Genomic DNA, 22,987 nt, shown 5'->3' with positions numbered 1-22,987 from the left:
AATTAGCTGATGGAGTCTAAACGAAAGTTGTAGAGTATAGTCTCACCTACGCGTGGATATAAAAAACGTCAAAAACGGAGCTCGTATGCGAAAGATACGAATTTTTGAAGTTTGAGAAATGAGAGTATGCCCAACATACAGATATGCATGCATCGGAATGTGTAACGCCTGTGTTTCGGGCTTGCCATTTGTAGCAATGTAACCGTCTAGGTTGACCCTTGTAACCCATTTTGAAGTAATAAGATTATATTATTTGAGTATTATGTGTTTTGTGCTTAATTGCTTAATTATATGGTTTGATTAATTAAGAATAAAAATAAGCGTCAAAATTTAAGTGTAAAATAAACTTAATATATTTGGTTAATGTCGTAGTAGTTGAAACGAGGTTTCCGAATATATATAGAACGCCCAAATCTGACTTCGTATGAGGAAGTTATGATTTATCGAAGTTCCGGCTTAGCGGTATACAACCTGTTTTACTCGATTTGAGATCGAGCGGTTGTTAGCCGAAGCAATCTAAATGAGAATCGAAGATCTCATTGTTGGTATTGAAACGATAAAAAGTTAGGCGAGAACGGTCGTCAAACGAAGAAGTTATGAATTTATAACGAAAGTTTCTGTCCCGGCCTATTAAAAATAAATAATAAAAATAAAGTCAAAATTTGCCGACGGAGTCTAAACGAAAGTCGTAGAGCGTGGTCTCACCTTCGCGTGGATATAAAGAACATCGAAAACGGAGTTCGTATGAAGAAGTTATGAATTTCCGAAGTTTATTATTCATTTTATATTTATTTTTAATTCAAAATCGGAAGCATTATCCGAAGCCGAGTCACCGGTGTGATCCGGAGTACGCCCCGCGTACGAGGTTACGCTACCGCGTACTCAGCATAGTGTCGACACTTCGGATGACGCATGCAATGACGATTTCGGACGCGTACGCGCTGCGTACGCCTGTACGCCCCGCGTACTCCGAGGCTCCAGCCTCTATTTAAAGGATCCGAAGACAGCCTTCTTTGTTGTTCATTTTCTTCTCTTCTCTCTAGTCTTTTGCATCGTTTTTCGTGCCGAAGCTATCCCGAAGCCTCGGTATTATACTCTAGCCCCGAGGCAAGTCCCGAGATCCCGAAGATCCCGAGAAGTGCGGTTCCCGAGTCGAAGCTCTGCCCGCGAGAAGTTCGATTTTTGTGGAGATCTTCCAGATCTGCTGAGGAATACTACTTTTATAAGCCGTAGTGCTGTCCGATCATCTTCTGATCAAGTGAGTGTATACTACCTTTCATAAACACAATAATAATACGAGTTTGGTTCGAATGTATTAAGTATATTGTTGTTTATGAGTGTGAGTGTGTAGTTATTTCTTCTAATACAATAATACGAAGTATTTTATATAAAAATACGTGCTATGTGTATATATTTGGTTGTGTTATGTGTGAATGAGTATTCACTCTCTTCTATCTTATAGATCTGCTTATTTCTTTATGAGATATGTGTTATGTGTGTGTGTGCCTCATCTGTTATGTGATATATGTGTTGATTAAAGCATGCTATACAGGTTTTCTTTAAACTATGTATACAAATGTATATTTTTATCTACTAATATGTTGGGTAGAACATGGGTAGACAGTTGGTGTGTAATAAACAGATGAGAGGCCTCGTTGTTGTTTGATTGAGTCATCTAGCGGAGTTTAGATGACGACCACTGGCTATTCTAGACGGTCTTGTGGAAACATTAGCAGGTTCGCCACCTGTAGGTGTTAATGAACTTGGGTGTTCATTCGCTGTACTCCATCCCCCTCATGGTTGCCTTATTTGACTTATATTGCTGAGGTACCCCCGAAGCATGTGTTGTCGCCCCGATGAAATATTCTTAGACTAGGTCCCTTATGTTAGTTGTTTTAGGGACATTAAAGTGAGAATAACGGGAATGGGTAATTGGGTTATTGTTGGTTGGTGAAAATTAAATATGATATTTATTGTGGGTTGGAAACCCTATATGCTCACCAGGCTCCCAAGCCTGACCCACTCAGTTTTAAATTGTATTACAGGTAGTGGCGGAAGGGCATGAGATGGATGAACCATCAAGTTGTTTTGTTTACAAGTCTGCATATGTTTATATTTGTTATATGACTTGTAATGTATTCGTTTATGCTTATTGGTCTGTATCGGAACATGACACCCCGAGTTTTGATTATAATGAAAATACATTTCTTTTATGAAATGCTTCGGTAAACAATGTTTTATCATGTCTTGTTTTTGGGAACAAATTCCGCAACTCTTTCAAATCAAAAGGATTTACTCTGAAAATATTTAAAAGCATAAATGAAAATCGGTCTTTTCTGGCCGAGATTTTGGGGATGTCACAGAATGAGCCACATCGACCTGACCCAATACTCGAGTGCATGAGTCCGTAAGTCATGACACATTCGGTCCGATCTGAAGAGTACGTCCAACGTACTGCTTGTAGAGGCATTACGCCCATCGTAATCAGTATTTACGTCCAACGTAAATCGGGGTTTCAGCCCCTATAAATAGAAGTCATGGGCTGCCGAATCTGGTTGCTCATTTCTTCCTCTTTCTCCCTCTCTCTCCCGTTTTACCTCGTTTTACGTGCAAGATTTACCCCCGAAGCCCCGATATCATTCACGAGACCTAAAGCAAGTCCCGAAGCCTCGAGAATCCCGAGAAGTAAAGTTTCCGAGCCAAGACTCTGCCCGCGTAAAGCCCGGGTTTGGAGAAAACGTCCTGGTTTTATCGGACAATTATATGCTGGGCAGAATCTGTCATCATGTTATAAATTATCTCTCAGTCATGGCTGAACAGAGGTAAAAGATTTACTTTTTTAGAAATTCAAAGTTTCATTTGATATTTTAATTTAAATTAATTATCAATCACCTGTAGGGAATGCCCTGAGGAATGCCACGAAGCTATCTCCACTTTAATCTTTTCTGCAACAAGCTTTCCTGATCTGCCAGAAATGCACGACCTAATGATTCTATATGTGCCAAATGGTGTTTGGCAATAGGTGTAGCACCTATCAATCAGGTAGCTTGACTAAACCAGATAAAGCAAACGATGGAATTTTTGGATTTGGGCAAAATGGTCTTTCTATTGTATCACAATTGTCTTCAAGAGGAATTACTCCACAATTCTTTTCACATTGCTTAAAGGGATATGGAATGGGTGGTGGAAAGCTTGTTCTTGGTGATATTTTGGCCCTGACTATGGTTTATAGTCCCCTTGTCCCATCACAGTACGTATTATTGAAGGGTATTTTAGGAAATATCAAATTTTGCAACTTTTATTTTGATTATACAACAGAAACCACAACAGAAGTGTAATTGTTAATTTCTTATCTTGTAATCTTATATTATCTTGATCTTTCAGGCCTCATTACAATCTTGATCTACAATGTATTTCGGTCAACGGTGTTGACCATTGACCCAACAGCTTTCGCCACATCAGATAACCAAGGAACCATTGTTGATACAGGAACAACTTTGACATACCTTGTTGCAGAAGCTTTTGACCCTTTTGTTAATTCTGTAAGCTTTAACTTTTTCTTAAAATTTCTCTAAAAAAAGCATTTGAATTTTGTGTTTTTTTTTCGTCTTGATTGAAGATAACTGTTGCTGTTTCACAATTAACAACACCTGTCATCTCAAAGGGGAAGTTATTTAGTTACACCAAGGTACCTCCAAAATGTCTGTTTTATCCTTTTTGACCTTTTGATCTTTTCATTTCATTTCAAGAACATTTAACTGAACTTTTTTTTTTTACTTATAAACAGCATAAATGGGATTTTTCCTGAGGTTTCCTTAAAGTTTGTTGGTGGTGCTTCCATGATTCTTAAACCTAAAAACTACCTTGTACATGGGGATCCTGTTGTGAGTGTTCTTTAATTGTCTCAAAATTTACACTTCTTTTACAAATTTATGAGTGGGTTAAAGATTGGTTAACAAAAAGTTTGACTTTTTTCACATGTGGTTATGATGAAGGTACACCATGGTGTATTGGCTTTCAAACAGTCCAGAATGGTGTGTCAATTCTTGGAGGTTAGTTAAAATATAGTAATTGACAATTTTACCCTCAAGACTCTACTTATTGTATAGACTTATTTTTTTTTTCTTCTTGTGGCATTTTATAAATGAGACAAAATTCAATGAAAATGTTGACATTGGTTTTAAAATTCAATTAACTCCTATTTTTGCAAAAAGATCAAAATACCCTTATCATCTTTTTTTAAATAAGACAATGGTTTATTAATTTTTCATATTTATTGAAATCTTATATGTTTATTATATTTTTTTCTTATCACTTCTTTTCAAATTTATTGATATCTTATATGGTGATTATTATCTTAAATTACGTATGATTTTATCTATTTTTGTAATTATATTTCATATTTATTGAAATCTTATATGTTTATTATTTTTTTTTCTTATCCGAATTCGTTTCAAATTTATTGTGATATCTTATATGGTAACTATTATCTCTTAAACTAGGAAATGTTTTTTAAAAATCATTAGATTGCTGATTGCATCAGACTGGAAATTTCTACATTTATGTTTTCTATGAAAACAAAAACAATAAACCAAAGCATTCATTTCAATTTCAGGCTCACAACAGCAGTTACAATTTATAATATACCAATAAAATTGGATTAAGTTTATTGAATCAAAAGCCAAACCCCCAAATTTTGGATTTGTAAATGTCAAAACGAATTGCTTAGAAGCAGACTGATGAATTCCAAAAGCATCACATATACTTATTAACTGCAGTTATGGATTTTTTGTCAATATGCAAGTTTAAGCATGTAATTTACATACTTAAAAATTAATGCCGGTCATATGCAATCAAGATATTAAATTTTTTTAATAGTTTTAATTATTGAGCAAAAAAAAGTTACCTCTATCCATTTAGTTCATCTTTTAATGCCAGCTGATAGCATGCCAAAATGCATTTTAACAAAGCCATAAAAGTATACAATTTCACCAAGTTGTAATAAAAAAAGAATTACACAAAACCTGCAGACGACAAACACAAATTTGGAAGCTCCTCCACTTTCGTTATATTCCATTATGTATGATTCACTTTCTTTATTTGTCCCATATGAGAATAACTTATTCAGTGGTCTAATAGATTTAACAGATAAAAAGGATAGAAAAGACATTTTACAGTTTTAAATCTTGTTCCATCCTTATTGTATGTCATTTTTTTATGAATGACTTGGTGCATCGTCGCCAAATCTTGAACCCATGTTGTCGTTTATGATGACTTGTCCCAAATGTAATAATTTAAGGAATTATAAAGAAAATGAGATAATTAATAGAGTAAATGAGAGCTGACCAAGAATCAAATTTTAGTGTACCGGGTGAAAATAAAATCTATTTTGACCATTTGTTAAATGCCCTTCAACTTCTGGTTTATATGAGATGTTATGCATACCTGTATGAATTTGTGGAGTATATTGTTACATTAAACTTATTTCCTTGAATTTTAATGTTGATAACTCATTCCTATTTTAGATGTTGTTATGTACTACTTACTGGTAGTCAAAATACATTTAACTTTTTTCCTTCAACTTAGGGCAGGCTATATATATGGGAATAAGTTGGCAATGAAAATTGGACCACTTTGATTTGAGAATTTGCAATCTATTTGCTCTCTTATATGACTAAAACTTGTAAAAGGTCAAAAACATGTTATGGTTAAAATCATCGATTGTCAAAGTTGAATCCAGTCATTTTTTGCATTTAAAGGGTTATTGTTGTCATTTTCTGCATTTGTAGGGTTATAATTTATGGTATTTCTTCATTTGAAAGGTTATTTCTGTTATTTTATATTTAAAGGGTAATTTTTGTAAAAGAAATTTTCTTCATTAAAATGATAATTTATGTAAGTTTCTGCATTTAATGGGTAATTTTTGTAATTTTCTGCATTTTAAACAGTAATTTCTGTCATTTTTTGCATTAAAAGGGTAGTTTCTGTAATGTATATGTGTATAATATTTCTATTTTTCTTTTTGGTTTTTGAATTGCTTTTTTTTTTATCCTTAACAGAATGAATGTGTGTATAGTTGACTATGTATGCATGTGACATATAGTCATTTTTTGTTGAAAAATGGTGTCAAATGATAATTTTTGATACTGTTTTTATGTTTATTCTGAAACCATGGTATGGCGTCGAAATTATTAAATTGTGGCGAGGACATTTTTCAAAAAGCTGTTGTCAAAATATGTTAAAATTTGCCCAAAGTTGCTGGAAAATGACCAATATGGCATTTTTTTTATACAAAAGATTCAACTTCATTCCTTTTTTTTTTTTTTAATTCTAAATTTTTTTTTCTTATTAAAGCATCATATTTTGAAAGTACAATGCTAAATTGAATAGCCTTTTAAAAGTAATGTATGTTTGTGTGTGTAATGTTTTGATAAGACAAATATGTTGCTATTTTGAGCATTTACCCTGATAAAAATAGCAACACACTTACTTTCATTGGTTTGTTTATCGAACCAAATAATGAAGGATGTAACAAGTGCATTTATTTTATGGGAAGCTTCATCAAATCATACTAACAAAATCATATGACCTTGTTCTTTTCTGGAATCAAGATTGGGTGGAGTGGGGTTTATGTTGTATTATCGCAGTATTGTATATCTATTTCGTTGATTATAAGCCTCTAATTTCTGATCTGATGTAGACAGTTATGGAGTATAATTGACCTTGGTGTTTTTAATTTCTAAGAATCATTCATTGTCTCTTCTAAGGAAGGCAATTAAGGTACTCATAATCTTTTTAGGAGCACATAACTACTAATCAGGTAGTTTCTAACTTCTCTTTTAATTTAATAATTATTGTTTACTAAATCATCTTTTAAATGGTTAATTTATAGCAGGTTGAATCCTGAATAAGTTGATCGCTTGACAAATGAAATTTCATATATATATATATATATATATATATATATATATATATATATATATATATATATATATATAGAGAGAGAGAGAGAGAGAGAGAGAGAGAGAGAGAGAGAGGTGGGTTCAATTGAGAAAATAAAAAAGGTTGAGAATGGAGGAATCATTCTCAGCCTCATTTTATTCAAGCATAAAAAGACACGGTGGCAAACTTGTAAATATGAGAACAACTTTCAATCTCCAATACGTATCTATAGTTCAAACCCATTCATCGTTCATCATCCAAATTTCTTCTTTAACTTTCAACAATCATTCAGATTTCTTCAATTAAACCATCATCAACATCATCCAGTGTTAATCAATCATCGATCTTCGTCAATAATCAACACGATTCAACAGTTAACAACAAAAATTCGTTTTTGGTTCTTTTAATTCAACCTTCAATTGTTCTTGAATACGATCAGATCTTCAACATCTATGATTAATTATACTCCCAACGTTATTAGATCAACATCATCGATAATCAACAAAAATCTACTTCATATCATTCATTCAACATCGATTATCAAATAAAACTTGAAAATTGAGGTTAGAAAAATATCAAATCGTTTTTTTTTTGAAAGATTTCATATAATTCTCTATCAATCAACTCTTTTGTAAGATTTAAATGGTCAAAATATCATGTTTTTAACATTTTTAAAAATAGTTAAATTGTATGCACTCCAACTGTTTGATGAAATGCATTAACTAAATTACCACGTTATATTCATATATGAATATGTTTTCTCAGTATATGATTATTAAAACAAAAAAACAAATATGCAAGTCTGTATTTTATTCATATGTGAATAACATATAAAAATTATATATATTTGTGAAAATACCTTGTAATATTCATATGTGAATATACCGTGTAATATTCATAAGTGAATATATCATATAATATTCACAAATGAATATACTATGTAATATTCACATGTGATATACCATGTAATACTATGTAATATTCAGATATGAAAATATTATCTAATATTCATAAGTGAATATACCATCTAATATTCATAAGTGAATATACTATGTAATATTCATAAGTGAATGCATCGTCTAATATTTAAATATGAATATATTATGTTTATTATATGCTATATTCATATATGAATGATATTTAAATTGTAAAAAAAAATTAATTATAGTTTTTATTCATAACTGAATAACGAATGTATTGTAGTAAAAACCTGATTCATTTTTATTCACTTATGAATAACGATAGCTGAAAATATAAAATATATATATATATATATATATATATATATATATATATATATATATATATATATATATATATATATATTATCTTAAAACTATATCAATATGGATGTCTATTTGTAGAGAATAAAAATCATGAATTTTGGTATATTTAAAATCATTTTTTGATAAAAATAGCTTATAAAAATTAAAAAAAAAAACGAAAAAAACTATGTTTTTTTTATATATTAAGGTAATGATTAGGATAGTTTAAGGAAATATGTTATGTTGGAAAACACATGTGCATTCGTTACCCATTTCCTCCGGTACAATGGAGGATTTTGCGGCAAAAATAAATGATTGGCTGAGAATGATTCCCCCATTCTCAACCTTTTTTTTTCTCAATTGAACTCTCCCCTATATATATATATATATATATATATATATATATATATATATATATATATATATATATATATATATATATATATATATATATATATATATATATATATATATATATATATATATATATATATATATATATATGTTCTTTCTCTCATACTGTTCCCGTGTGAGATTTTGTTTTGTGCAGCTAGGTAGCTGTTTGCATAATGTAATTGAATACTTGCTACACGTGAACAAGGAAGTGTTGCTTGTATCATTTGGATTTTGGTAACATACTTCTAGTTTGTGCCCTCTAAAAGCAAGAATTAGGACCCATTTTTAGCTGTTATCAGTAGTTTGTGTACATAATTTTGACTTCATTTTTTGACAATTACAAGAGTCCTTTTTTGGCTGCCTTTTCTATAATGAATAATAGATGGATCCATCTCAACCTTTGTGGTTCAGGAGTTAAACAATATAATATAATCTACAAACCTTTTAGTGTTTTGACAAAGTAGGGTTTTTATCATCTATCTAAATTGGTACTTAACCGAGATTGCAATAGTCATACATTAGTATTGTTAAAAACAGTAAGTTAAATTTTTATCATCAGACATTATATATAGGTATAGAAGAAAATGAAACAAATTAATTCCTTGAATAGCCATCATAACTAATTTACATTAATAAGGTTAGACGCTTATTATATAATTCTTGTGGGAAAGAGCAGTAGAGATTGAAACTATAAATGCCACCAACTTGGTTTAGGAAAAAAAAAATATGTCAAAATGTTAAACAAGGTAAAACTTTTCTGCATATATAAGTGATGTTTCACCCATGAATCCCTATCATCCCTCACCCACACGTTACATTCATAATGTTTAACGCAACGTGACATCACACAAAGCTTTCCACCCAAAACTCCCAAGTCAGACATGCACCACCTACCACAATCTATTACAGAATCAGGAGGAGGTATCTCATCACCCAATGTCATTGCACCCAAATCAAATGTCACTATTGTTCGTGGGTTCCCCTCCAAATCAGTAACACAAAGCCAAATGAATACGCCCATCCACACAAACATCGTCTCGATACAAAAACATTTTGATGTGGGAAGGAATCCTTTGGGATGCTGACTCCCAGGAACCCTTTCTCATGCTATACACATCAACTTGTGGATGTGGTTGTGTTTCCCTGGCGGCTGGTTCTAGGAAGAAAAAAGATGAACTCACCTCAACAACTTTGTAATCATCAGTTTTCGGATCAAAATACGGGTGATGGGTTTGGTCCGACAAAGAAGAACGCGGGAGAGTTAACGATGCCGAGAGAGAAGGATTCCAAATGCGAATGAAATAACCATGTTTTGATACGTAAGAAAAGCATATTAAGCCATTCACAGACCCAACCACATTGATCATAGGCTTTTGCTTTTCATGTTGGGGATCAATTGGGAGTTCAAGTTTCATGAAATTACTGACTTCCAGACGGGGAGAACCACAGGAGCGTGCTGTTAATGGACCTGTACTAGAAAAATAGTCAATAATCGCCTTCTCAAAGAACAAAAGAATCTCATCATCCTTGTTGTTGTTGTTGTTGTTGTTGTTATGGATTGAATGATGGAGGTGAGATTTTATAAAGGAGGATTCAGACAAGAGAGCATTCCAAGTTTTACACACGAGTCTCATTTGAGTAAGCTGTTTCGCTAATAAGCGGATGAGTATATTTGATAAAACGCCGCCCGGGAGCTTCTCCATATCGACTGATGCTCAAGATACTTTCTTTTTTGTATTTCCGCTTTAAACCTCATATATATATATATATATATATATATATATATATATATATATATATATATATATATATATATATATATATATATATATATATATATATATATATATATATATAAGTCGGGAATGTCTGCACTTAAACATCCCAGAACATAACATGGAGGACACAATTAATTTGTGTGATTTACTAGGCATTTAAATATTAATCATGCGAAAGAAAGCAATATAATAGTTCCTAAAATCGAGTATACGATAGATAGTTAGTGAAAAGAGAAAGAGGAATAGTATTTATTCTTACATTAATAAATCATGTAGATCATAGAAGAAACCTTTTGGTGTCTATCATATATTACATGCTATCCAGTGGACCAGAAAAGAGGAAAAGAGACTTACATAGACCGAGCAGTAGGAATTAATCAAGAAAGAGGAGCTGATGGAGTAGCGATGCTGACGGCCAACAAAACCCTCGTTTTCTCAAAAACGTTTTAGGCTTTGTGACGATATCGATGAACAGAGGCCGACGATGGTATGTTGTAGCTTGCGTCGATGATGACGAAGAGGAACAAAGGCCGGCTATATATATGAGTTCTAAAACTTCAAATTACAATATGTATGTATCTTTATAAAATCTAATACTTAAATAAGATAATTAATATATTTAAAAATAGATAATATTATTTTTAAATTAGATTATAACTAAAGGAAAATCCATTGAAAAATACTAAAATTTTGGTACAGTTTATTTTCTAATTCTAAATTAAATTAAATCTACTTTAATAAATCTACTCTAATAAATAATTTTTTTTTTCTTCACATTCTCATTCAATTTGCCGAATGTTATTTTGTGATTATTTTATATTAATTTTTTTTTCACATGTCATTTTATGAGTTTTTCTATTTTATTAAATTTTACGTAATAGTTTAATGTAATAATTGTAATATAGTAATAAAGATATATCAATTTCATTAATAAACTTATTTTTTTTACTTTTTAATTTCAAATTTTCTAAAATTAACGTTCATTAGTTTTGTTTTGTTTTTTTTTTTGTTTTTTTTTTTGTTTTTTTCTTTAAATTATTTGCTTAAATTTAAAAGATAAAAAAATATTTCATTATAATAATTTATTATTTTTCTTATTTTCTTATAAATTTAAACTTTCAAATATTTAGACTTTTATATTTAATTTTTTTTTAAATTAACTAATGTAATACATGAGTTTTACAACTAGCTTCATTAATAAAAAAAAGACAAGAAACCGACTATTGTAATCAATTTACCCCTATTTTACCTTTTCAACAGGTAACCTGCTGAGGTGGCATGCCAAATGGATTAATGGGCTGAAATGGGATGGCATTTATACCCTTTTTATTTTAAATGCTTTTATTATTATTAACTTACTAAAAAATTGTTGAATAATATATGTGGGCCCCAACCTCCATATCCCTCACCCTCTAAGCACCTCACTGTCACCCTCGTCCCTCCCATATATTACCGGAAAACATAGGTACACCACAACTATTTGGCCGGAACCTACTGGGCCGACGCCACACTCGTGTCAGAAAACACTAGACAACCACTGTAACATTCCGACTCCCAAGTATAAATTAAATTGTTTTATGTCCATATTGATAGGGCAACTCGACGAGTTGGAGGACCTCAACTCGTCGAGTAGAGATTTAGATGGCCGCGTTGTTTAGGATCAACTCGACGAGTTGGAGTTCCCAACTGGACGAGTTGGAGTTCCCAACTAGACAATTGGGTTTGAGAAATATTAAACTGTGTTTTGTGTGGATTTAAAAATGAAAATTTTATTTGAGAATTTAGAGTGTTACAAGTTGGTATTAGAGCCTTGGTTTGAGGGATTCAGATGTACCATTGGGTATGTCTGGACTCAAACTGAGGATTTGATAATTTTTTCAAAAAAAAATGATTTTCTAAACGAGGAAACGATTTTAAGAGGAAACGAGATGAAGCAGTGTCTATAATCATCCAGAGCCTGAGCGGTCATTTCCCAAAATACTCTTACTTGATTATGTGTTGTTATTATGACCTGATAGAACTGCATGCTAATTTAGCGCTAGGGATTTGCTCAGAATTTCATGCTTGTGTGTCTGCTTAGGAGAGATGCCTTTATGCCTATTATGTGAACTGGTAGTATTACATATGTATAATTAGAGATCTTCGAGGAGTTGAGAGGTAGGATTGCATGAGTTCGGTGATGCCTTTTGTGTTATGAATAGAGCGATCGAAGTTGTATGCTAGAGTGGTTTCATGAGCTGGTGGAGGTTGATCGATGCCTGAATGTTGCTTGCTTTGTGCTTTGTGGAACTCATGTGCAATGCGAGTTAGATAAAAAGCTAATGGACATTACGAGGAGTTCCTCAGTAGCTGATGGCAAAGAGGTGTGGGAACCTAGTAGAGCCTAGGGAGTAATTGCAGTCTGAGGAGTACGCTGCTTAGAGGTGAGTATTCATTGCGGAGCGAGCATGTGGAATGGGATTGGTAGATCTGGAAGGTCGAGCCTCTACTTAGGAAATATGGGACGATCTTTGGGGAAAGTATGGGTATATGTGGAAGGTAGTATTGGGCCCGTACTACTGAAAGAAGAGGACCCATACTCGAAACAAGGAGAATTTTGGAGGTTCTAAGTGGCAAGTTGAGGGGAGATAACATGGTTCGAGTACCGTGACTCGCAACAGAGTATGTTACCATATTTACCGTTTAGCCGGTTGTGGTTGTTCAGACTGAGAGTGGATATGGTAGATTGTGAGGCTAGAGGGCCATGTCAGTTGAGCTTCAATGGAGTATACCTTGTAAGGAAAAATTGAGTGTAGATCCCGAGGGGTTTGACTGCTGAGGTGCCAGTTGGAGTCGCAAGACTCAAAGAAAAAGTGGAGATGATACGTTATGGAGGATTGCGGTCTGGGTTGAGTGGTTGGCTGATGGATTGTGATGGAAATTTATATGACAAGGATTATGTTATTCCCGCTTTTCGTTTTGGAAGGAAGGGTGAGTGAGCTTTTGATTTCAGAGATTAGAGGGAGACCCTGAGGGGTACCAGATAATTATGATACTAGCACCAAAAGCATTTTTGTTGTATAAGTGCTTTGAGTTATTCATATGCCTGGAAGGAGTCGTCAATGGGGATTGTGACAGTCGAGGACAAGGATGTGCCCCAAATGAGCATTGTAAGGCGTGTTCTAGCTACTGTTCCAGGTAACCAGGGGAAGTGTCTCGGGACGACGACCTTCGTTGTCTATGCCGCAAATCGACTGGGAGAGTGAGTTCTCCTGTTTCTATGTCGACTCTTGCGATGGGGTGTTGGTTGAGGATTTAGAGAATGAAGTGTGCGATAGTCCATTATCTCCGGATAAAGAGTCAATGCCATTTTAGGACCGTCAAAATATATTTTTGTGCAGCCGAATGAGATTTTAGGTGACTGGAGGCAGTCATATTGGGAAGCTTCTGAGGTTCCCATCTGAGATTCAGAATACTTTGACTACTTGGTCGTTATCCGGAAGATCAATGCGGGGTACGTGCCAATAGTCAAGTATGATATATCTGGTGAACTAGTCTATAGTGTAGCCTATTTGATATGCCATTGGAGATGGTTCGAACCCTAATTGGGTGAGAACTGGGTATCGGTTGGGAGGATCAACAATCTGTTTGATTTGCGTTGCAAAAGAATAGGTTGTGGGGATCTGCGGTCCTAGTATATAAGGCTTGGGTATTGTGGTAGTCAAGGAAAGTTATAGAGCGAGATGATGCATGTGGTATGTGCCTAGGTGAGATTGAGTGTCTTCTTGTTTTCTTAATTTCTTCCACCACACCCAAGGGAGCTTTAAATCATGAGAGAAAGTATGTGGGTAAGTTGCCTAGGACCGATGTGATTATTGTAAGTCGACCTCCAAAAGAGAGTCTTTTGGATTTCCATGAGGATAACTTAGAATGAAATTTATCGATAATAGGTTTCAATGCTTTGCAAGATTCATGTTAGGCCCAAAAGGAACCCCTAGATAGTTGAATGGTAGTGAGCTTGCCTCACAACCAAGAATATTCGCCTAGTTAGCAGTTTCAGCATCCGAATCCCCAATGCCAATGACTTTAGACTTATGAAACTTTACCATAAGCCCTGAGGATGCATGGAAACATTTAAGAATTCACGCAAGGTTTTTCAGATTGGATCGAGTCCACCCTACAATAAACAGTGCATCGTCTGCATATAAGAGATGCGATATGGTAGGACCTTCATTGTGAATTATGTCACCTTTGAATAAACCTTTGTTTCGAGCCTCCTCCATTGCAATGTTAAGACCCTCCATGGCTATGATGAACAAAAAGGGAGATAAGGGATCTCCTTGAATCACTCCTTTGGAGATTTTGAACTCGTCCGTCGGAAACCCGTTCACAATTAAACCCAAGTTCTCATTCATCATCAACCCAACATAAATTTAATAGTGTCAAGGTGAATTGTTAAGATTGTAAAGTCCACATTTTGCTTGATGTATCATTAAGATCCAATTGATGGTGCGAAATCCCAATCAATTGGATGATGCAAGATCAAAATGAAGAAGAAGGATAAGAAGAAGATGATGAACTTGATGAATCTTCAATGTTTATATGATTAGAATGATGTTCCAACACAAGATTCACACACACATATACACACTCTTCTTCTCTCTCACTTTCTCTCTCTAGAACACATTTAATTACACACACTTAGCCCCCCTTTTTGACTCCTCACCCTTACGTCTATATATAGTGTCCAAAAACACGTTCACGACCGTGAACACCCATACATCCGTAAACACCAGTCTGTTTACGGTCCTAGACTGAAAAATATAGTTGCCTAGAAAAGTAAAGTATAAACCATATTTTTTACCCAACAATCTCCCCCTTGGTTTATAGCTTTCTTTTCTCTGACCCAAAAAATCTCCCTAAGAATGTAGCCGGCTTTTCTTGTCAATCTTCATTTGGAGCTTGGCTTAAACTTTAATCTTCAATTTATTTACAACTTCAAGATGAAAACCCGAATCTTCTAGCTAAATGGCTTCATCTTGAATGGATGGGCTTTTCTTCAAGATTTGACTTTGAACGCACGTTGGGTGTGGAGGCTTCTGGAAAAGATTCTTGAAAAACTGCACTTTCAGCTTGAGAATCTCTAGAGAGAATAACAGAGAGAACGAATCTTCTAGATTACTTCAGCAGGTACATAAATAGCAACAAATTGATTGAAGAAGCTTCAATGCAATCTGTCACATAATCTTCAAGTCAGCTTCATCTTGCTTTTGGGGTTGAAAATTTGTATGTTGAAAGAATAATCTTCATTTATTGTTCCTTCGAATGAGAAGTCTTCAATGATCACAGATGAAGATTGTAACGTCCCAAATTTCGAGTCCAAAAATTTTGTTTGTAATTAAGTAATTTATAAAATCGTTTACTGAAAATATTTTCAATATCATATCAATCCATAAATCATCATGAACATATCTCAAATTTAAAACATCGAACAATAGTATAAATCAGAGTACAATCCCAGAAATCTCATTGCGGAAATCATGTGTGTGTGTGATGCGCACTGGCTCCTTCCCCTTGGATGAAGAGGCACCTGAAACCAAAACTGAAACTGTAAGCATAAAGCTTAGTGAGTTCGCCCATCATACCACATACCATACAATCATACATGCTGTCAGGCAATTCTAGGATGCCTGTAACATCCCCCTCTGGCACGTATCACAATATTGTCCGCTTTGGGCCACTCGGCACGAGGACTTCCCAGGGGGTCACCCATCCTGGTACTACTCTCGCCCGAGCACGCTTAACTGCAGAGTTCTTATGGGATCTGCTGCCCTCACGGATTTAAAACGCGTGGTGTTAGGGAAGGTATCCACACCCCTTATCAGGAATGCTTAGTTCTCCTTCCCAGCCGATGTGGGATCAGATCTAACCCACTTTCACCCCCCATTATAGGGTTTGACGTCTCTGTCGAACACATCGACCCGTGCCCTAGATCTGATACCATTTGTAACATCCCCCTCTGGCACGTATCACAATATTGTCCGCTTTGGGCCACTCGGCACGAGGACTTCCCAGGGGGTCACCCATCTTGGTACTACTCCCGCTTGAGCACGCTTAACTGCACAGTTCTTATGGGATCTACTGCCCTCACGGCTTTAAAACGCGTTGTGTTAGGGAAGGTATCCACACCCCTTATAAGGAATGCTTAGTTCTCCTTCCCAGCCGATGTGGGATCAGATCTAACCCATAATTGTAACGCCCGTACATCAGGGCTAGTCAATTTAGAGACGATAGGCGTCAAAAATGACTTTTTGATGGAAGATTATCTAGAAGGATTAATCTTAACCAAGTTGTAGTATATGTCACAAGGTTTCCGTGCATATAAAGAACGCCAAAATCCAAGTTATAACGAAGAAGTTATGACATGTCGAAGTTTCGCAACAGAACCGACACGACACAACGCAACGTAAAAAGTGAATTTACGTTAGAGCGGTATTTAGCCTTAGCAATCTAAATGAAAGTCGTAGAATACGTTAAACCGTGAGTGTGTATAAAAAGAACGTCCAAATCTGACTTCGTATGAGGAAGTTATGATTTATCGAAGTTTCGGCTTAGCAGTGTGCAGCCCGAAATACTCGATTTGAGATCGAGTGGTTTTTAGTCGAAACAATCTAAACGAGGATCGAAGGTCTCGTTGTTGGTATCGAAGCGATAAAAAGTTAGGCGAGAACGGACGTCAAACGAAGAAGTTATGAATTTATAACGAAGTTTTTCTGTCGCGGCCTATTAAAAATAAATAATAAAAATAAATTCAAAACTAGCCGACGGAGTCTAAACAAAAGTTGTAGAGCGTAGTCTCACCTTCGCGTGGATATAAAGAACATCGAAAACGGAGTTCGTATGAAGAAGATATGAATTTCCGAAGTTTATTAAATAATTTCTATTTATTTTTAATCTTTAATTCGGAAGCATTATCCGAAGGAGTCACCGGTCTGATCCGAGGTACGCCCCGCGTACTCCGAAGTGTTGACATTCGCAGCAAGTGGCTTCGGATGACGAACGCCATGACGCATTCGGACCAGTACGCCCCACGTACTCCGATGCTCCAGCCTCCTATAAATAGGATGCGAGAGCAGCCGAGTTCTTTTGCTATTTTCTCTCTTCTCTCTCCCGTTTTGCATCGATTTGCGTGCCAGAAATACCCCGAAGCCCCGGTATCATACTCGAGCCCAGAGGCAAGTCCCGAGATCCCGAAGATCCCGAGAATTGCGGTTCTCGAGCCGAAGCTCTGTCCGCGAGAAGTTCGATTTTTGTGGAGATCTTCCAGATTTGCTGAGGATTACTACTTCTGCAAGTCGTAGTGCTGTCCGATCATCTTCTGATCAAGTGAGTGTATACTACCTTTCACAAACACGATAATAATACAAGTATGGTTTGAGTGTATTAAGTATATTGTTGTTTATACGAGAGAGTGGGTGGTTACTTTCTTCTAACACATAAATATGAAGTATTTGTTATAAAACACGTGCTATGTGTTTATATATTGTTGTTTATTTGAGATGAGTATGGAATGAATGTTTTATATAGTTTTTAAATGAGTTAAACTGTATATGTATTTTATATCTACAAATATGTTGGGTAGAACATGGGTAGATGAGATAGTTGGTATGTGATAAAATGATGAGGTATGAAAGATGATTAAGAATGATATTGGCAGATGCACCAATTAGAGAATGTCATAATGCTAGCAGATACGCTCAAGCATAGTATTGCTAGATGCACCAAAGAGAAAGTGACATAATACTAGTAGATGCACTTAAGTATAGTATTGGTAGATGAAACTAAAAGAGCATGCCATAATGCTAGCAGATGCGCTTGAGAATAATATTGGTAGATGCACCAAGTAGTGAATGTCGTGATCTTGGCAGATGCGCCAAATAGAGATCGTCATAATATTGGAAATGCGCTTATAGGATAATCTTGGCAGATGCGCTTATAAGATAATGTCGGCAGATGCGCCTAAAAGAGAATGTCATAAACCTGGCAGTCGCGCCTCATAGTGTATGACGTAATCCTGGCAGAGGCGCTTAAAGGATAATGTTGGCAGATGCGCCTTATGTAGCAATGGAAGTTTGTGTAAATTCCTTAGGTCAATCCTTAGGAATGAAGGAATGACGAGTAGTTGAATTCCTAAGGTAAAATCCTAAGAAACATAATAGGGATGAGTAATTGAGTTGATTGTTTGATGGTTGAATATAATAATTGTATTATTGTGGGTTGAAAACCCTATATGCTCACCAGGCTCCCAAGCCTGACCCACTCAGTTTTCTTTGCATTACAGGTAATGGCACAAGAGTATAAGTTGGTGGACTTGACGAGAGATTTTGGATTATAGGCCAGTAGTTATGAATAACTGTTGTAAGGTCTATTTATTATTGTTTATGCTTTTTGGTCTGTATCGGAACATGACATCCCGATGTTTTATTATTTAATGAAAATACATTCTCTTTGAGAAACGTTTTGATAAATGGTTATCATATTTTATTTTGGGAACAAATTCCGCAACCGTTTTCTTTAAACGATCACTCTGATTTATAAAACAAAGCATAAACAAATCGGTCTTTTCTGGCCATGAAAATGGGGATGTCACAATGCTCGACCGACCCATGTCAAGCCATTTTGGGGTGCTGACTACCCATGTCAGGCCATTCAGGGATGCCTGCCTACCCTCCGGTCTATCTCACATGGTCACGGGGACTATTTCACCCCTACTACTATTACATAATAACATATCATAAACATGCTGTCAGACATATTTGGGGTGTCCGGCCTATCCTTCGGTCCTAACAACCGATCGGGGGACTATTCCCCACCTACTACCACTATCACATAGAACATAGCATACTGGCACATAGAACATATCAAGTAATAGCAAACCAAACAATTATCACAAAGACAATCATCTCAACTATAATCAACTACTAGTGGGTCGGCCTTGGTGCCTTAAACCCACTTCTACTGGAAAGTAACTCACATCAATGTCGCGTAGTGTCTGAACTGCTTCCGATGTGGAGATCGACTTTCCTCGACTCCTCAATCCCTACATGACAACTCTATTAAGTCATCAATTCGTACTCACAGCCCCCATAAGGGTCAACCCAAATCCTGGTTAAAGTTAACTATGGTCAAAGTCAACCTCCAGTTGACTTGACTCGCCAATTTGGTCTACCAACTCGTCGAGTCCCTATTCCTCCAAAATGATCCAACTCCCGACTCCACTTATCGAGTCTAGCAACAACTCGATGGGTTCTCCTTCAACCATAATATCGGGACCATCTTCAACCGACTCGCTGAGTTCCCCAGGAACTCGTCGAGTTCATCTCCCTCATAAGAATGTGTTGAGTCTATGACTCGCCGAGTTGTATGAACAACTCATTGAGTCCATCTTCATGGTTTGGGAGATTTCCTTGGACTCGTCGAGTCCCATGATTTCCAGGTCTATAATCTCGCCCAACTTTGTTGAGTCATTCTCTAAACTCAACCAGACCCCCAAAACAACAAAGGTTGGGGAACCACTACCCGACTCGCTGACTCCCAAGAACAACTCGTCGAGTCCATTAAGGTCCATGTTCATAAACTCGATTTCTGCTAAGCTCATCTCATCCAAAGGGTAGATCTAACCTCCTAGGGTCGATATAACACGTAATGTTACAAACTTTACGCCCATGCATGGGTCTTTAAGCTCAAAAGGACCAAAAATGAGACCTACAAGATGCATGGGGCTCTCATGGCCATAAAGTTGGCACCTTTATGCCATGAGACCCCTCCAAAGACCAATATCTAAAGCCATAACTCCATATTACACCCCACAACCCGAAAATGGCTTAGAATGCCCTAAATATACCAAATCCAAGCCCTAAAGATGATTAAACACATGGAAGATCAAGATAGAAGCTTTTTACCTTAAATGAGCTGGAAATGGAGCACAATCTCTAGATCTTCTAGCTTCAACTTGAACTCCCAAGCTCCTTTCCTATTCTCAAGCTTCATAATCCACCCAAATGCATAAAAATGGCCTTAGAACACTCAAACAAGGCTAGGGTTTCAGGCTAATGTCTTCTATAAGTATAAGGGACGATGAAGGCGAAGATGGGGAGAGATAAGTTGTTTAAATAGGGTGCAAACCCTCAAATTTAGGGTTTCACTCAAACAATATCTACTCGCCGAGTCGGTCTCCCGATTTGTCGAGTAGATCACTTAAACTTCCTGCAGATCACAAGTCTACTCGACGAGTTGGGCCCCTAACTCGTTGAGTCCCAAAGAAAAATATAAGAATTACTTAAATTAAATGCATACCAAGAATCAGGTGATACAAAGCTTTGGCTAAGAAAATCTCGATACAGTCTCCATGAGTCTTATCTACATCTGAATTCACTTTTCAAGACAAAGAAAATTTGAGATAAAAACCAGAACTAAAAGAAAACTTAGCACAAAATAGTTTTTGGATTTTTCATATTTTTTGAAAAAAATAAAATAAAAACTAAAATATTTTTGGATTTTTGAAATTTCTGAAAAAGAAATAAAACATAAATAACAATGTTAAACCACAATTCTAGATACAAATTATTTAGTGTATCCCGTAGATTCCCATGTATATCTTACTACTCAATCAACTCGAGCGTCATATTGACATACCAAACAGAACTATCTAAGTCAGTACTTGTCAAGTCCTTTTAAAATGTCAATCTAAATCTTTTGTGGTCCATTGAAATCCTTCGTGCCTACCAGCACATTGAACATAGAGTCTAAACAATTTAGCTTTAGTGCATTACATAAATTTTAGATTGCCCTTTAGCATTAGACTTCATATCACTTCCCAATAATACATACAAACAAAAAATTATAAGAAAATAAAAGATTGTCTTCAAAACGAATCAGTTTAAGATAAAATCATGAGTATTGAGAAGACAACTCAAACCGTAAGTCACCGATTGAGTTTGCATACAGAAGGTCTGAGAACAGCGCACATAATCTCAAAATAGATCCAAAAATTCTTCACATCGTTAAGCACAAAACCCCATGTGTGATTCTTCCCTTTCTTCCCTTCCCGCAGGGGACACATACTCTCAAACAAAGTTTTGAATGTTGTACAGTTGAGAGATGTCCCCTATCATGTGCCTGGAACAGCCACTACCAACAAATCAGAGTCTGATGATATGCCTCCATAGCTGCTTCATCACAGAGCGAGATCAGTTGGTCTTTGGAACCCAATCCATTTTGAAACTGGGTCGACCTTTTTCATCCTTGCAAGGTACTCTCTCCCATTACATATCCTGCTTATCACAAACAAAAAATGTAGAAATATTAGAATCATTTGAAGATTTTGGAGATTAAACCTTTGTTACCCATCTGTAGTTGGGTTTAACGCATTTCTTGTTCGATCATATGGGTGGCTCAACACTTGATTTTGAACATGAAATCGGTCGCCGAGATAACTTTGATCTAACTGATTTTAGTTTCACTGGAGCATCTTTTGGAATAGACATATTGGCCTTCTGAGCGTTCCAGTCACTAATGGGTAATAGTGACTTTGAAGGGGCTCTTTTGGAAAAGTTCCCTCTTTGAGCATTTTTCCAACCTTGTGCGTAATAGGGAACGCATGCGCGATTTGGACAATTTCTGGCAATGTGACCAGGTGTTCCACAGTGAAAACATGTCTTTTTCTTCATGTAGGAATTATTTCTTCCTGACCCTGGTGGCGTGCCCTTGCCTTGTCTCTGGTTGTTCCCACAGCACACTTGCAACAGGCACTCTATTTAGTTTGAATTGGTGGTCTGTATTTACCAACAACAGGTTCAGAAGTAACTGAGTAAGAAGCAACAGATTCAGAGTTCAATGAGTCATTGGTTTGTTCAATAGTATTCTCCTTGTTCTCATCTTCAATTACTTTACTTGCACAAGAAGTAGAATCATCAAAAACGTTCACCTTAATATTCTCATTTGGCCGAGATTGTTCAGTATTAACTAAACCTTGTTCAGGGAGTGGGCCAAACTGAGCAGATATTTCTTCCTCATTGTAACGCCCATGTTTCTGGGCTTGTCATTAATAGCGATGTAATAGTCTAGGTTAACCTTTGTAACCGTCTTGAAATAATAAAGATGTATTATTTGAGTATTATGTGTTTTATGCTTAATTGTGTGACTTAAATGAATTAAGGATAAAAATAAGCGTCAAAATGAAATGCTAGATAAGCCCGATATCGATACATAAAGACGTAGTGGTCGTGACGAGGTTTCCGAATATATAAAGAATGCCGAACTTCGAGTTATAACGAAGAAGTTATGACTTGTCGAAGTTTCGCGACAGAACCGGCACGACATTGAATGACGTAAAATATGAATTTAAGATAAAGTGATATCTAGCCTTAGTGATCTAAATGAAATTCGTAGAATACGTTAAACTAAGAGCGTGCATAAAAAGAACGCCCAAATCTGACTTCGTATGAGGAAGTTATGATTTTTCGAAGTTTCGACTTAGCGGTATGCAGCCCGAATACTCGATTTGAGATCGAGCGGTTTGTAGCCGACACAATCTAAACGAGAATCAAAGATCTCATCGATAGTAGT

At 35.7% G+C, this 22,987-nt stretch overlaps 2 protein-coding genes and 1 pseudogene across 4 annotated transcripts; 1 reads left to right on the top strand and 2 right to left on the bottom strand.

Annotated features, from left to right (window-relative positions):
• The first annotated feature begins 2,753 nt into the window (after nucleotides 1-2,753).
• LOC111905835 (aspartic proteinase nepenthesin-1-like) lies at nucleotides 2,754-4,650 on the top strand. 3 transcript variants are annotated; one of them, XR_002855010.3, is made up of 7 exons: nucleotides 2,754-2,822; nucleotides 2,899-3,042; nucleotides 3,168-3,250; nucleotides 3,385-3,542; nucleotides 3,620-3,688; nucleotides 3,788-3,884; nucleotides 3,996-4,650. XR_002855010.3 is itself a non-coding variant. In XM_023901556.3 (6 exons), exons 2-5 carry the CDS (start codon nucleotides 2,997-2,999, stop codon nucleotides 3,806-3,808), a joined length of 294 nt encoding a protein of 97 aa, XP_023757324.1. In that variant the 5' UTR covers nucleotides 2,754-2,822; nucleotides 2,899-2,996; the 3' UTR covers nucleotides 3,809-3,884; nucleotides 3,996-4,649. The 3 variants fall into 3 exon arrangements, 1 of the variants encoding a protein (XP_023757324.1); XR_002855009.3 differs by having other exon boundaries at nucleotides 2,899-3,250; nucleotides 3,996-4,649; XM_023901556.3 differs by lacking the exon at nucleotides 3,168-3,250 and having other exon boundaries at nucleotides 3,996-4,649.
• A 4,942-nt stretch (nucleotides 4,651-9,592) lies between these two features.
• On the bottom strand, nucleotides 9,593-10,306 carry LOC122195339 (putative F-box protein At1g47790). Its single transcript, XM_042897160.1, has one exon. It carries the CDS (start codon nucleotides 10,304-10,306, stop codon nucleotides 9,593-9,595), a length of 714 nt encoding a protein of 237 aa, XP_042753094.1.
• Nucleotides 10,307-16,096: 5,790 nt separating this feature from the next.
• On the bottom strand, nucleotides 16,097-16,214 carry LOC111905887 (5S ribosomal RNA; annotated as a pseudogene).
• Between the last annotated feature and the right edge of the window lie 6,773 nt (nucleotides 16,215-22,987).

This window comes from Lactuca sativa, chromosome 8 (assembly GCF_002870075.4).
Source record: "Lactuca sativa cultivar Salinas chromosome 8, Lsat_Salinas_v11, whole genome shotgun sequence".
Taxonomy (NCBI): domain Eukaryota; kingdom Viridiplantae; phylum Streptophyta; class Magnoliopsida; order Asterales; family Asteraceae; genus Lactuca; species Lactuca sativa.
Note: the sequence above shows the minus strand (reverse complement) of the source record. Positions and strands in the feature narration are given on the sequence as shown.